This window comes from Enhydra lutris, unplaced genomic scaffold (assembly GCF_002288905.1).
Source record: "Enhydra lutris kenyoni isolate GAN:26980312 unplaced genomic scaffold, ASM228890v2 scaffoldscaffold9, whole genome shotgun sequence".
Lineage (NCBI taxonomy): Eukaryota > Metazoa > Chordata > Mammalia > Carnivora > Mustelidae > Enhydra > Enhydra lutris.
In genome coordinates, this window is record NW_019154093.1 from 23324299 (window position 1) to 23340482 (window position 16184).

Consider the following 16184-nt stretch of genomic DNA (forward strand, 5'->3'; position numbering starts at 1 on the left):
CAAGGAGTCGGAAAATCCACAGATTGTACAAGCTAGCTTCTCCCAGAAGGCCACATTTTCCACTATTTCACTCTTTTATCTCTATTACTGTACATACTTCCACCCCCGGACTCAAGTTTAAAACAAGTAGTCAAGGAAAGAAAGGTTAAAAAGGTAGCTCGGATGTTGATGATACACAAATGTAAACACGACAGTCTTAGCAACTGGCCACCTGGTGGGAGGGGCTCAGGATCACACTGGGTTCACAGAGGCTGGGTTAGCAAACCTAGAATTTAAGCGTGGTGGTAAGTTGACCTAGCATTGTGCTTTTTAAAAATTTAGCCCAGCGCTCGTCTGGTAAAAAGCTTGGGCTCCACAGAACAGCCTTCCCAGTCTGCTTGGCAACACTCAGATTGTGATCAGGACCCCGAGACCAGTCCTAGGATTTATCATCCAAAAATAGAGTGGGGGATAGAGAGACTTACAGATAAGGGCTCAAAAATATATGTGAAGTAAAATGAAATAGTATTGGGCATTAAAAAAAAAAGAGAACTCTGGGAAGGGAGCGGAATTTCCCATTTCAGTATGGCTGGGTAAGTATATAATTTAGTAAATCTTATTGGTTACTACAGAAATGATATCTTCGACTTCTGAACTTGCCCATCTATTCTATCCTCCCCATCATTGGCAAGTATATGGTTCTAAAACAATGTAACTCTCCTGCTTAAAACCTTCCTATGGCTCCCACTGTGCTCAGGATCAAGTCCAGGTTTTATAAGGTCCTTTATGATCTTGCCTGCCCAGCTGCATCTATAGCTGTGCTTGTGCACGTTTTATCACAACCTGGGAACCCATTTGCTGTCCCCAGCCTTCAGTGTCTAGGTCTTTGAGTGCACTGCTCCCACTGCCTGGAGTACTTTTTTGTTTGACTTTACCTCCTCCTCCAGATTTAAGCTCGGATACCACTTCCTCCCATAGGCCCTCCTATGTCCTCCTACTATACTCTATGTTTATCTTGTCATAGACCTTCTCACATTGACAGTCTGTGAGCAACCAGTCTTGTTTGTTGTTGAAGTCCTATTGCCCAGCACAGGGCATGACACTCAGGCTCTCACAGGGTTGTTGGATAAACTGGGAATCTGAAACAGGATACCTGCACAAAATCCCCGCTATGGTGTGGTGGTATGGGGACTCAGATCAGACATATTTTATAGTCTGCTCCAAAAGTGGGATGTGGAGCGGGACCTGGTTAATTTTATCAGGAAAGGTCTAAAGCCTCTAGATCAATAATTCCCAATATGCATCCTAAGATGCTTGCGGGCCCATAAAAATCTTAACAGCTAATTTATAAATTTCAAAAATAATGGAAATGACACATATATCTAAGATAAAGCCAGGCCAATAACAAAGGATAAAGTTGTTTTGCTTTTGGCTGGACTATCAAAGTAAAAATAGTAGGTTTCATGGGGTGATCAGCAGCTCAGGTTGGCTGATAACGCATCGCAGAAATCTCTGAGACAAGACTGATAGGCCAAATAACCTAGTAATTTCTGGTTTACTGGGAAAATAGATCATAAATAAAGGGGTCTGTAAAGTTTTGTTAAGAGACTGGCAATCTTGGGCCTAAAACATCCATTATGGTGGTTACTACCGTGTCTGCAACTGCCTGAATTAGTATGTCTCTTAGACCAGGGACCTCAGACAAGGACCTTAGGAATATGGGAGGTTTGAACCAGAGACTCAAGGGTCTTGACAATTTGCCTAGGACCAAGCTAAGATTCTCAAGATGCTGTGTGGCAGGAAAGCAGGGCTGCCTGTCTCATGGAAGCAGGTAAAGAGGGACCCATCCAAGAAGGGCTAAACTTTAAAAAAGGGACTGGTTTTGTTGACTGTGTTGGAATTTCAAGTCAAACATGCTTGTGCGTTTCTAGAGGGGTGGTGAGTTTTTTGTTTAAAGTAAAACTCTTTTCAAAAACGTCAGTCTGATTTAATGCTAAGCTAAAAAAGGCACAACACGAATATTTGAGCGCCTACTAAATAACAGGAATGACTGGGTATTTCCACATATATGGAATTGTTTCTTAAACAAGGGGAAAGTTTATCTAAACTTGAATCAGGACTTTCAAGAGAAATGAGAGTGTTGTAGGGGCACTTCATTCAAGAAGCAAAGAGAAAAAAAAAAAAAAAGAAGAAGAAGCAAAGAGAAACAAGACCAAAGGAAGGGGGGCGAATCTGGGAAAATTACTCACTTGCTCTTTCTTACCTAGGCTTCACTTTGCGCTTCACTTCCCTCGGAGGGAAGGCCTTTCCTAACAGCAACCTCTCAGGCTGCTACACACACGCAGCACTTGGCAGAGCTTCCCCTCCGCTTGCTTCATGCACTGCATTACTAGGAAGCCTGTGCCCAACCAAGGGACATAAGCATGTATCACGGTGGGGGGGTGGTTTTAGCTGACTCCAATCTTTTCCTCATATTTTCAACTGTTTTCTCACAAAAAAATAAGAAAGAGACAACGACCACTTGATGACTGCCTTGTAATTCCTTCCCTCCTCTCCATCTGGATGTGTGCACAGAATTTCAAACCCTCCTGTCTTCCAAATCTAGACCTATCATTTGGTGACCAAAGTGTTAGTTGTGTAGTTAACTGTGTGTCCTCCTGACTCCAAGAGAGCTGGTGGCCTGGCTGGCAGGTAAGGTGTGACTCCCTGCGGTCCAGTGGCCCTACGGCCCGTGCCAGCAATGCCCTGTGTGCCCTGGGCATCGGGAAGGCACTGCTCTGCAAAGTTCTGTAACACTTCGTGCTGAGACTGTGGTGTTCTGTGTCACTCTTCCTTTTAAATCTGCATCACTGTATGTTAAAAGAATTATAATAACAAGTCTTTGCCAAGTAAAACCTATACTTAATACTGCATCGCAAGAGTCTAATTCTCACAGGCAACATGAGAAATTTTCTCTGAAAATATCTTTAACTTACATATGCTATGCTTCCTAACAAAGAAAAATAGTTCTTTGGAAAGACTCATCCAAAAAAAGTCCGATAGCCTACACAAAATAACATACAACGCACTTTTTATAGGGTCATCTTAGCTTCAGTTTGTTCTCTGACCATCCTGTTACATAGCAATAGACAGAACATTTCAAAATTCTTTTCTGGTTGGGTAGGGGTGAAAGGAACGATCTGGAAAATCGGGAGTATATTAACTCAAATTTCAGCACATAATTATTCAAATAAAATTTTAATGATTTCAGTCAATACAACTGAAAGTGTAGTGTCATTAAAGGGCATTTCCTGCTAAATTTCAAAATATACATTGTGGGCCATTTCTGAGCAAAAGCATCAAATCCTACCGAGTATTGAGTTTATTAACTAAGGTGACAGACAGTATTATGGCAGGAGGTGGGGAAGAGCAATGATCAGCTCACAGAATTTGGCTAAGAAAGAAAACAAACAAAAACAATGTAAATAATAAAACAGCTACAGGTATTAGTAAAATAAAAATGCAATCCCAATTATCCGTCTCTTAAATTACTAGAAAAGAAATTACAGATAAAGTTACAGCAAATACAGTCTTCACAGATTTGGGTAACTTTATTTGCATTTTATAGTGATTTTTAAGACCTATCCAATGAAACCGTCTTTAGAAGCTCTAAGAGGAATGAAAATTTAGATGTCTATTACCCTTACTTTAAAAAAGAAAAAAAAAAAAGCTTAAATTTCTGAATGAGCAAGATTCACTTTTGTAGGTAGAGGCCCTGCTTCTTCATGGTCTTCAGCTTTAGATCTAACAACCACAAGAGAAGAAGACGGGTATCTGTTTAGCTTTTGTTCATTCACAAATTCCAAGTCACCATAAATACTCAGCTTCTGCAAAAGAAAATCAATGCACATTAACGATTTGAATAGTTAAGAACCTCTCTGAGTACGTCTTCAAATAACAATTTAATCTACAGGTATTTGGTAAAACAAAAACAAAAACTCTATACAGACATTTCAAGAATGAAGAACACTTTTACTCAGTGTTACTGATACATGATTCAGCTTCCAATGGATGGCCAAAGAAAACTTTTCCACATGTCCCAACTTAAAATACTTAGAAATATAACAACTAAGTATCAAGAAATATTGCTCAGGTTTAAATGGAGTTAGTGTGGGCCAACCAAGAACACTGATGCTGGATGTTTGATGTGTTAGGTGATCAATTCCTTTAAGATCCTTAGCTCTCTGAACACGTGATCAAATGATTTGGGCTAAGTTTTGACTTTACACACTGGAAAAAGATATTTCAAAAGGCTATGAGTAGAACAAAAAATATACATGAAACACTTCAACAACAGATACAAGTCTCTTCATAAATACATAAAAGCTCCTCAAATTATTTCTATTGTATCTAAGAAAATACTACAACAGAAGGATGAAAACATAAAACAGAATCAAGGTAAATAGCATAAAACTTCCTCGAGTATAACAGTAATGTCTAACATCTTTTGAAAGTAAGTCTACTTGGATTAGGTCTATCTCTTAAAGGCCAAAAAGCAAAGTGAAAAGTTTTTACTAGGGAATGGGTAGATTTCATTAACTCATAAAGCAACAAATCTCTGAATCTATCAATTAAAAACTGAAGTGCTGACATGATTGACAGGGGCAAAAACCACCTAGAAGTACTTGATATTGGAAAAGTATTTTTTCAAAGATGCCAAATAAAGAGCACTTTCAAGAGATTAAGTATCTACCAATACCGCTACATGCTACAACACGGATGAACCCTCACCACATCATACGAAGTGCAAAGGGTCATGAGAGACCAAGTTTGGGTGTCTGTGGCTCAGGGTGGTAGTGACTACTAATGAGTAAGTATGAGCTTTCTTTTTGGTGTAATGAAAATGTTCTAAAAGTGCTTGTCGTGGTGGTTGCTGACTCGAACATGTTTCAGATGGGTCTGCAGCCAATTTTTCAAGCCAACAAATATTCTGCAACAAAGAGGCAGCCCAGTACCTTATATTTTCCCAGTAAGGGAATATCTTTCAGACAAATTCAGCAGTTGAAGGATTGGACATAAATCTGATATAACGTGGCCTCCTTAAAACTCAGAATTAGCATGCGATCATTTGCTCTGGAACACCGGGCAAGAAAAACTTTCAGAAATTTACCTAACAGCATTTAAAGACCTTTGAACGGCAACCGGGAACTGTTGTAATGATTTCAAACACTGACATGGAAGAAGCTATCTAGAGCAGGAAGAAAGTGTAAAATGTGTGCAGAGAAATGAATGGGAGCATTTGGATAATCTGTAGTATGTACACCGATTTTGTGTCTATCCTGCATTCTCAAATTACCAATTAAATACAAGGGTACAACAGAGATTTTCAATAATATTAACTTCGTAAGTTACCACCCAAGCATCCTTTATGAAAAAATTACTTAAGAAAGTGCTCCAGCAAAAGTAGTTCAAGAAAGCAAAACACACAGAATACAAGAAACAGAAGCAGCTGAGATGACTTAGAAAATGGGAAGAAGGCTAGAACAAAAGAAAAAAGATTCCATTAAGCAGAGATAGTTGCAAGATTCTCTTGAGAAAATTTTAAGTAATTCAGGATCTATTTGCTTGAATGTGACTCTATTCATCACTGTATCTGGTTCTGTTTTGAATATTTACATAATCATAATGCTGTAAATGCTGGTTATTGGATTTTAATTTTTCAAGTCAACCTGTAGCAAAGCACTGAATTATATATATAGAAGAACTAACATCTGCATTTTATTGTCAAGGGTCATAATATCTAATGAAAATTGAGATCAAGAGTGTGAGAAGAGGGAAGGAAAGGAAGTAATGAGGAGTCGACTGAAATTTATAAAGTGATCACTAAAAGTCTACAAAATTTACATTACAAAAACCAGAATGTGCAGAGATGAAGGTGATGTGAGAAACAGTATGAGCGAACCAGGCTCCTCATCCTTCAGTAGGAAGACCTTAGATAATGTCTAAAGTTGATAAAACAAAAAACAGAAGATAAAATTAAAATGTGGTAATTAGAAAAATTGCTTAAACTACTAACTGGTTTACCTGAGAAGTGAAGAAAAAGAAGACAATTTAGGAACACGTATTACTTTTATTTTTTAAAGATTATTTATTTGACAGAGAGAGAGAGAGAGAGAGAGACAGCAAGAGAGGGAACACAAGCAGGGGGAGTGGGAGAGGGAGAAGCAGGCTTCCCGCTGAGCAGGGAGCCCGATGTGGGGCTTGATCCCAGGATCCTGGGATTGTGGCCTGAGCCGAAGGCAGATGCTTAATGACTGAGCCACCCAGGCACCCCACACGTATTACTTTTAAAAGTTAAAAAATTAGTAAATATGTATTTGGGCTTTAGGCCTAGCTCTGCCACTAACCAGTTAAATGATCTTAGATAAGCTGCTTAAATCTCTAAAACTCAGTTACTTAACAGAATTTGGATTTGAAAACCGTGGAACGTATGCTGTTTTCTGATTTTCTGACGCTTTTAGCAGACTTAACACTTCTGAACAGCAAGGTTCTTGGTCTTTTTTTTTTAAGACAAAGAAAATAATGCTTATTACAATTTAAGACATATTCACCCTACTTCCTGAGTCTTGGGAGCCTTCGTCATTTCACTTTGTTCCACCTTGATCATCATATTCTCAATTGTATCTCTTGTCCCTGAACACAGCCTGGCACATAGTAAGTTATTCCCATATGTGACCATCAGTTATTCAACATATGGGATTTACTAATGTAAATGTTATTAGGAACCTTCCAAAACCCTTCTTCTTTTTTATTTGTATAAAACTGCATCTTCTTTATTTCACATACTTTGAGGTCCGAACAAAATAAATAAAAACCCCACAATACACATCCAAAATCCAATGTCAGATGTTCGAGGCCCTTGTATCCTGACTTAGAAAGACAGGAGGAAAAAGCCCACTTGGAATCAGCAGAGGGAACCAGGTGGGCCAGGGCCACCGAAGGCCACTGGGTAAGCCATGGGGACACTATATAGAGGGCACAAGGTCTGCAGGTAGAAACTCCTAATCTACTTGTTCCACAAGAAAGGCATCCTCATCATCCTCAAGGGGGAGGATCTCATCAGGAAGAGCAGCGCTGGGTTTCTGTGCTGTCACTTCATCTGTATCAATGCCCAAGGCCTAACTTGACTATGAGGCAGATGCCGCTGGAGTGGGTCTGGGGATCCTCAAGTGAGAAGCCAGAAGAGAGAAGTGTAGTTTCAAACACCAGCATCACCAGGTCCTTGACAACCTCATCATTCTTGTTGACCTCTGCCTTCTGCTGCCGTGTCTCCACAATGGGGTGGGCAGGGCTGAGCTCCAGGGGCTTTTTGGCCATCCTGCAGCTCATTGTCGAGTTATTCCAAAGTGCCTGGGCTTTTCCGATCTCCTCTGTGTTAGCTGTCCAGGGTTAGGTGCTAGTCAGTGCGGCAGGGTGAAGACCTAAGTCCACTGGAAACTGTCACCTTTTTTTTTTTTTTTTTAAGATTTATTTATTTAATAGAGACAGAGAGAGAGAGAGAGAGAGAGAGAGAGAGAGAGAGAGAAAATCCTCAAGCAGACTCCCCTGAGTACAGAACCTTATGCAGGCTCAATCCCAGGGCCCTGAGGCCATGACCTGAGCCAAAATCAAGAGTTGGATGCTTAACTGACTGAGCCACCCAGGTGCCCAGAAATTGTCACCTTCTTATCTAAGATTTCCTTCATGAATTTGCAGATGTTTTCATACTTGGCATCACTCTCCTCCATTTTCTTCTTTTCGTCTTTATTCTCAGGCAGCTCCACGCCCTCCTGTGTAACAGAGACCAGACTCTTCACATTGAACTCCTTGAGATGCTACATGCAGTATCCGTCAATAGGCTCGGTCCTCTAAACTACCTTGAAGCCCTGCTTCTGCATCTGGTCGTCAAGAACAGAGGTGACAACGTGCTCCTTGCTCCCACCAGTGACGTTAACATATGGACTTCTGGGTCTCCTTCATGTGAGAGACATATTCTGAAAGAGAAATCCTCTCCTCTCTGACTGGGAGGTGTGACAGTGGAGCAACTCAGAGAGGAGTTGCCAGTTAGTCAAGTCCTCATGGGTTCCAAGCTTTTAAATTTTTAGAGATTGCCTCATATAATTTTTTATATAGTTCTTGTCTTCTGCCAGCTCAAAGAGCTCAAGGCACATGCTCACAGTATTTTTGCAGATGACCTCAGAGATTCTGCTCTGTTGCAGTGTTTCTCAGGCAATGTCCAGGGGCAGATCCTCAGAGTCAACCACAGCCATGGAAGAAGCTGAGATACTTTCATGTCAGCTCATCACAGCTGTCCATGATGAACACACAGCAAACTGAGTTTGATACTGTTTTTATTCTTGTTCTCAGAAATCAAAAGGAGCCCAAGAAGGAATGAATAGCAATGCTCTAAATTCCAACTCACCTTCTAGAGATAAGTGCTTGACTACCAAGTGGTCTTCCCAGTTATTGGTAAGACTCTTATAGAACTCTCCATATTATTCCTGGGTGATGTCATCGGAGTCTCTGGTCCAAATGGGCCTAATCTTGTTCAGTTCTTCCTGATAAATACATTTCTCCTTAATCTTCTTTCTTCTCTTTTTGTTGTCCTTCCTGCTATCATCCTCCTCATCTGAGCCCACATCTGTCTTGGGCTTCTCATTATCTTTATCTTCTTCTTTCTCACCTTTCTCTTGCTCTGCCTTATCAATGATTTCTTTCTCTTATTCCTTCTCCAAATAAAGGGTGATGGGATAACCTATGAACTGTGAGTGCTTCTTGACCACTTCTTTGACCAGCCTCTCCCAAGTACTCTTGAAGATGGAGGACCACTTGGGCAGCCCAGCCAATGGGCTCACCATGGCCCACATGCATAGTGCAGGAGCCCCCAGCAGAAGACTCCCAGGCATACTGCTCATCATCACCATGCTTTGTGATCACAGTCACTTTCTCTGCCACCAGGGAGGTAGAATAACAGCCAACACCAAACTGTCCCGTCACGGAGAGGTCTGCACCAGCCTAAAGAGACTCCATAAATGTTTTAATACCTGACTTGGCAATGGTTCCCAAATTATTTTCATCCCAAATTTGCATCCCAAATTACTTATGAGGTCAGCTTTGGTTATGTAAAGGACTGTGTCTACCAGAGTCAGGGTGTACTCCTAGGGGTTGGGAATGTCAGTGTTCAGTTTTTGACACTGTCCAACTTGGAAGGGTCTGTCAGGCTCTGATAGAGAATCTTATCTAAGACATCAGAAGCATTACTGATCAATTCCCAAAGGAAAACTTCCTTGCTGGAACAGAAGGCATTGGTGACAAGAAACATGAACTGGGCAATTTCTGCCTGGAAGGTAAGTCTCCACTTCCAGCTCTCCATGGTGCACTTGCTCGGGCACTGCGAGGGAGAGGAGCTGCAAGCACTAGAGACCAGGGTGGGCAGGGACTATGTCCGGCTCACGCTGAAACCAGGCTGCACGGGAGTTGCTCAAGAGAACTAAAACCCTTTTTAACTGACCACATAAAATCAGAGGATCACGATCTTGACAAATAAGAAAAAAGGAAGCACAGATGATGAGATAACACTGAGGAAGCATCTATATCATCACCTGTTACAACAGCATATTTCTGCCTCATCTTCAGGAAGAAATATCCAATACAGCTGCATCCTGTTCTCACATGTCAAGTCTGAGCTGCCGGATGAGGACTATTACTAATGACAACTCTATCCTAAATAGATAGCTCAACAAGACCAAGTGTCATCCCATAAAGTTTCAAAAATTACATCTAAAGTCATTTTGATGAAAAAGTACAGAAAAGAGAATAAGCCTTTATAAGTCAAGTCACTCGAAAATGACACTGCTTTAAAATCAGCCAAAGAGGGGCGCCTGGGTGGCTCAGTGGGTTAAAGCTGCCTTCGGCTCGGGTCACGATTCCGGAGTCCTGGGATCGATCCCCGCATAGGGCTCTCTGCTAGGCAGGGAGCCTGCTTCCTCCTCTCTCTCTGCCTGCCTCTCTGCCTACTTGTGATCTCTATCTGTCAGGTGAGTAAATAAAATCTTAAAAAAAAAAAAAAGAAAGAATAAAAGACTATAAAATCAGCCAAAGAGATGAAATTCTTTGCCACCTTTTCCTGGTCATTACAATCAAATGATATTTGATTTGTAGGTGAGTACCTACCATGTGCAAAAAGCAGGCTAAAAGGAATTATTACCGAGCTTTCCTAAATAAGAAAAACAAAGCCGCTCATATGTTTCTAGGATCAAACTCCGGATCTTTATCACCACCATTTTAAACTTTGTAGTGACTAGAAAGGAAACTTATTCTATTTCATGTTTGAGCTCCCAAATACGAGGTCAGTACTGAGGAGACACACATTCTCTCAGCAGGCTCATGATTTCCTACAAACACACAGGATCATATATGTAAGTAATGTAACAAAATATAAATAACATTGCTCACACCTGAATCATACTTGTAAAACTTAAAATGAAGTCTCAATTTACTAAGGAAAGGGGTAAAAAATAATTTATGTTTCAATGATAAAATCAATGAAAATGTTTTATGAAAGTGAAAAATAGGTGGATTTTAGCCAAGAAAACTGCATAACTTTTGTAATGCTAAGTTTTCAGCTATTTTTACAGTAAACAGAGGAAAAAAGTATCAGGGACAGAGTATTTACACTGCAATATATTTTTAAACAAAAAACAAAATATTAGTATGTATTAAAATTATTTATGCTGAAAAAAAATCCACTAAAATGGAAACACTACTCAGTTGGTTAAGCATCCAAGACTCTTGGTTTTGGCTCAGGTCATGATCTCTTGGTTGTGGGATCGAGCCCCATGTCGGGCTCTGCACTCAACATGGAGTCTACCTCAGCTTCTCTCTCCCTCTCTCTCCCTTCATTCTCTCTCTCTCTCAAATAAATAAAATCTTAAAAAAAACAATGGAAATACTATAATAGTTCTGGATGATGAGTGATTTTTTTTCTGCTTCTTTATATGTACTTTATGTGTACTTCTACAGTAAGTACACAGAATTTTTATAATTAAAAAACAACAGCTGAAACAACATTATTACCCAGCAAGAGGGGGTTTCACATAGAAAATAAAGCCTAAAAGTAGTGAATCTAAGGGGCTGTTTTCCATACATTTTCCCAGAAAACATATCTCCTTAGAAAAGTACAGGCCTTTTGAGGGTACAGCCATAATTTTGATTATTAAGGATATATAGTAGAGTTCTAGAGAGGGGCAAGAAACATCCATATGGCAGATATCAAGGGGAAATATAACAGCTGCCATTAGGACACCGTGTGTAATGCTGATGCCTTAAGTTGTATGATCACAGGCTCTAAGCCATATGTGGGAACAGTGAGGTGTTTCCCCAAAGAACTTACAAAATAGGAGATAATTTCTCACAGAAGTAAATCTATACAATCAAAACAAAATTTAGAGCAGTGACAACATCTGAAAGAAAGAGAAGATCAAGAATCATCTGAAAGGGAGGGAAAGATCCCCAGGTCTGTAAGATATAACCAAAACCACAATGAGAAGATGTCATTTCCGGGGCGCCTGGGTGGCTCAGTGGGTTAAGCCTCTGCCTTCAGCTCAGGTCATGATCTTAAGGTTCTGGGATTGAGTCCCGCGTAGGGCTCTCTGCTCAGCGGGGAGCCTGCTTCCTCCTCTCTCTCTTTCTCTCTCTCTCTCTCTGCTTGCCTCTCTGCCTACTTGTGATCTCTCTCTCTCAAATAAATTAAATCTTTAAAAAAAAAAAAAAGAAGATGTCATTTCCATTAAGTCGAGTAAGGAGATAAGAGAGGAGAAACCATGAAATGCCCATCTGAGAACTGTTTGGGTAAGAGAGAATTTGAGGATCCTGGCTCAAAAACATGAACCACGTGGTCCAGCTGGTATCTATCTTTCTAGTGTCAAAGAGGGCACATAAGAGATCAGCTCCTGAATGAAATACATAATCAACTCTCCTATTTAGGATTTCAGGCTAATTAAAGAGATTTCAGCATACTACTGGCTTTGGAGTGAGAATACCTGGGTAAGTGATACTGGGGCAATTGTACACCCTCTTTTGTAGATTTCATATCTGGAAAATGGGGATAATAACAGCAGCCATCTCACAAGTTACCCAAAGGACTGAATATGCTAATTCAGGTAAAACACTTGGAACAGTGCCTGGGAGAAAGTGCTTGACATCAATCAGTTGGCCTGGGGACCAGGATTCAGGTTGTGGTGGATCGAGGTAAATTCCACCTGAGGCCAGCCAGCCAGTCTTTCCTGACAATAACTGGACCAATCTCTATAGAGTCGTTCTTTGACAAGAGGGTACCTGGGGTGTAAGGAAAAGGAACTGTGCTGATACAAAAAGGAAGGAATGAAGTACCACAGGATGGGTGGGGGTCAATAAGGCTTTATTAATATGAGGATATAGAGAGCACAGGGCAGCTCTCTATAAAAGGAAGTAACAGGCAAAGACATTCCCATGTAAGGTAAGTAATTTCAGTTTTATCAGGAACAACAAAAAATATAGATATCAAAACTAAACAAGAACACAAGTAGGTAATGCAGCAAGAGGATGTTATCTGTATATTCATTTCATAAATAGATGAATTCTATAGAAATTTACCTATTCTCTAATACTTGCACAATTCAAAGTTCTTCCCAATCCTGTCTAACTTTATCCATTTGATTTCCTAATGAAGTTCTTCTCATCAATTCATTACAGTCCTTCCTTGATAGCTTCTTCTTTTTTTTTTTTCCAAGAAGAGAGCAAAAGAGAGCACAAGCATGGAGGGGAGTCAGGAAGAACAGAGGGAGAGAATCTTTTTTTTTTTAAATTTGTATTTTTTTAAAAATTTTTTATAAACATATAATGTATTTTTATCCCCAGGGGTACAGGTCTGTGAATCGCCAGGTTTACACACTTCACAGCACTCACCATAGCACATACCCTCCCCAATGTCCATAACCCCATCCCCCTCTCCCAAACCCCCTCCCCCCAGCAACCCTCAGTTTGTTTTGTGAGATTAAGAGTCACTTATGGTTTGTCTCCCTCCCAATCCCATCTTGTTTCATTCATTCTTCTCCTACCCCCTTAACTCCCCATGTTGCATCTCCACTTCCTCATATCAGGGAGATCATATGATAGTTGTCTTTCTCCGATTGACTTATTTAGCTAAGCATGATACTAGAGGGAGAGAATCTTAAGCAGGCTCCACATCCAGCATGGAGTCTGAATTGGGGCTCGATCTCATGACCCCAAGATCATGACCTGAGCTGAAATCAAGAGTTGGAAGCTTAACCGACTGAGCCACCCAGGCGCCCCACCTGATAGCTTATTCTTGTCTGTAATTGGGAAAATTATCCACTCTCCTCTCTCTCTGCTATTCCATGCCTTACTACCCGTTTTTCAAAATTCAGAGCAAGACCCTCATTATCCAAAAGCCCTTCCTGACAGTCTCAGCACACAGACTCTACTTTCCTTAACACTTTATGCATTTATTATTTGTGCCACCTTATCAGCCACAGGAAATAGTATAGAGGAAAAGGACAGGAGTTGCAAGTCAAAAGACAAGAGCTGAATTCCAGTCTCAATACTTTCACAGCTGTGTAAAACCAGGAAAGTTACCTGGATGAAGTAAGCCTATTTACTCATCTCTAAAGTGAATGACAAAACCTGCTCTAGAGTATTGCTGGATATGGAAGATACATGAAAATATCTTATAAAGTTTAAAGAACTCTATAAATGTTAGTGACCAACGTTATCCTGTTCCAGTTTCTAGCTGCTTATATCACATAGCATCTTAATAAAAAACATGAAATATATTATCATAATCATTACCCATATGTAAACCTTATTTTAAAAAGCTATCTTTAAACTCTATGAAGATAAGACTATCATTCAAGCACCATGCTAGGCACATGCTAACTATCTGTTATTAGATTCTATTTTAATTTCTTTCCTTTCTTCTTTTAAATATTTTCCCATTACACTTTGGAGGCACAAGAAAACCAAAGTTTATTTCAGTTGGATTTGATGTCCAGACACATTATTATCCTCTGTTTAGTTACACAAATAACTTTCTTTTCTTGAAAGCTAAGCTGAGTCACCAAATTATATCCTTTTCCCCACATAAAAATCCTTTACATGGTTAGGTTTCTTGGGCCAGTTAAATTTTAATTACCAAAGAAGTCACAAGAGTTTTCCATCTCTCTTGGAGTTAGATATCAGCACATATCAACTCAAAAATCAAATACTCCAGCCTTGCTGCTCCTAAAGCAGCAATTACTCCTTGACATTTGTGGCAATTAATTTAAAATTCCAAGTAGTTTTACAAGTCTTTCTTCTCACAGATCACTTTAGAAACTGGTGTCAACAGGTTCTTTTCAGGCTCAGAAAACCAGGAAGAGAGAAACACCTTACTCAAACCAGCCAACATATTCGGCACTCCGGTAGTTAGTGTCACAGAAAACTTGGGACAGTCATTCTCGTTCTGCAAACCTGCCATTTCCATGTGTGATTAAAACCACCTAATTTTCTCTCATTCCATTAGTAGAGAGGCCTTGTTTTTCCAGTTAACAAATTAGGCATTTAAAATGGCAAATCACATGGTTCAGTGTTCAAATGGCCAAAGGGCTTGGGTTAAATTTACCTCAGAGGGAACATATTGCTCCACAGCCGTAGCGACAGTCGCACAACAGATCCAGAGCAATACCATCACCGAGAGGACGAGAGTCGTGGTTAAAATCCATCCAGAGTTACTGAAAAACAAGGTAGTCATGTTAAAATTTCATAATATAAAACAACAGATTCTTAATAATGAAAGGCATCAACCTTATGCACTTGGCTTAATAACACAAATAAACCTTCACGTGTACTACCTTTAAAGCTATTTTAAAAACTTACCCAGAGAAGGAAATATCATAATAGCTTTTATACTAGGGTCCTCTATTTCTCAAGTTTCTGTAACACGGCTATCATTCTATAATTTAAAAAAATCAGATATACTGGCTTTTTGCTAAATATATAAAAGTAAAGCAAATTATTGTCAAAGTTATTTTTTAATTACTAAATGAGATAATGTAAATCAAAATGTCCTACAAATTGTATGCTGCTATTCATATGTCATACATATTTTGCAAGGCACTATAGTAAAACTTGCTTTAAGAAAACCCAGTATCTCAAAAAAAAAAAAAAAAAGAAAAGAAAAGAAAACCCAGTATCTCAAAAGATTTAAGGTATAGAACAGGTACATTATGAAATGATCATTTATTTTATAAAAGGATTCACAACAGGCTTCTAGAAGTTAGCTTCCCCAGAATACTTCAAATAACTAATTTGCTAAAATTTACTTATATTTCAATTTATAAGAGCACATCTAGTATGAGGCATTCTGTACCCATTCTAGCATATCTTAGTAAAGAGATAGTTATATTTTTCTTACATTTAAAACATCATAAAGTCGGCCAGTTACAAGGATTAGCAACTAGAGTTTTTCCCATAATCTCCCATAAACCTATTTTTTGCCTAACTATAGGTTAAGATTTAAAGAATAGGAAAAAGTCAAGCTATTTTTAAATCTTTAATAGTCCAGTTCTGAAAAACTGTGGCAATTACTGCAGGTAGTCTGATTTTCACATCTACGCTCATCCAATACTACCTCATAGAAGGTCTATACTTACCACCATAACCCACTCACTTGCTGGTTTGCCAACATTTGAACATGCTAAGGAAAAGGTATGCACGGTCATTATTTGTCTCCCAGCAAAAGAGGTGGACATTGGAAAATGCACTGCATCTAAAAGCAGGGAATGCCTATATGATGCTTTAAGTATTCCAATTCAGAAAGATAATAGAGTAAAAAAATATTTTTAATGAAAAAAACACCCACTTTACATATTCCAGCCCTTACCCAAATCCTAAGGAATTTCCTTCCATGAAATGAGAAGGATATATTTGACATTTGGATTCCAGTAACAACTAGTTAAGCCAGAAAACTGGGGCTCACTTTAGAGTCCATCTGCTTCTTCCACTTCCACAACAAAACAATCCTACAATTCTCAACTGTCTCCGTTACCTCTTGTTCCCTTTGTCCCTCACCCTGATTCATGGCTGCTTGCAAGATTCACCAAACTCTCCAACCTGATCTATCCTTCGCATGGTCCCAATAATTAAATATG

The 16184-nt window shown here is 39.5% G+C and overlaps 1 protein-coding gene and 1 pseudogene across 8 annotated transcripts in view; both read right to left on the reverse strand.

The window, feature by feature from the left end:
• Window positions 1-3200: 3200 nt before the first annotated feature.
• The window catches only part of LOC111142801 (transmembrane protein 59), a 28778-nt gene continuing 15794 nt past the window's right edge, over window positions 3201-16184 (reverse strand). For 5 of the 8 annotated variants that reach the window (XM_022496117.1, XM_022496116.1, XM_022496113.1 and 2 more), the window contains 2 exons: window positions 14657-14765; window positions 3201-3845 (listed from right to left, as the gene is read on the reverse strand). In XM_022496117.1, coding sequence (XP_022351825.1) covers window positions 3690-3845; window positions 14657-14765 — 265 coding nt within the window. In that variant the 3' untranslated portion in view covers window positions 3201-3689. The remainder of the gene's footprint in view (window positions 3846-14656; window positions 14766-16184) is intronic. The other 3 variants (XM_022496115.1, XM_022496114.1, XM_022496112.1) reach the window with 2 other exon arrangements.
• Window positions 6816-9089, reverse strand: LOC111142800 (annotated as a pseudogene).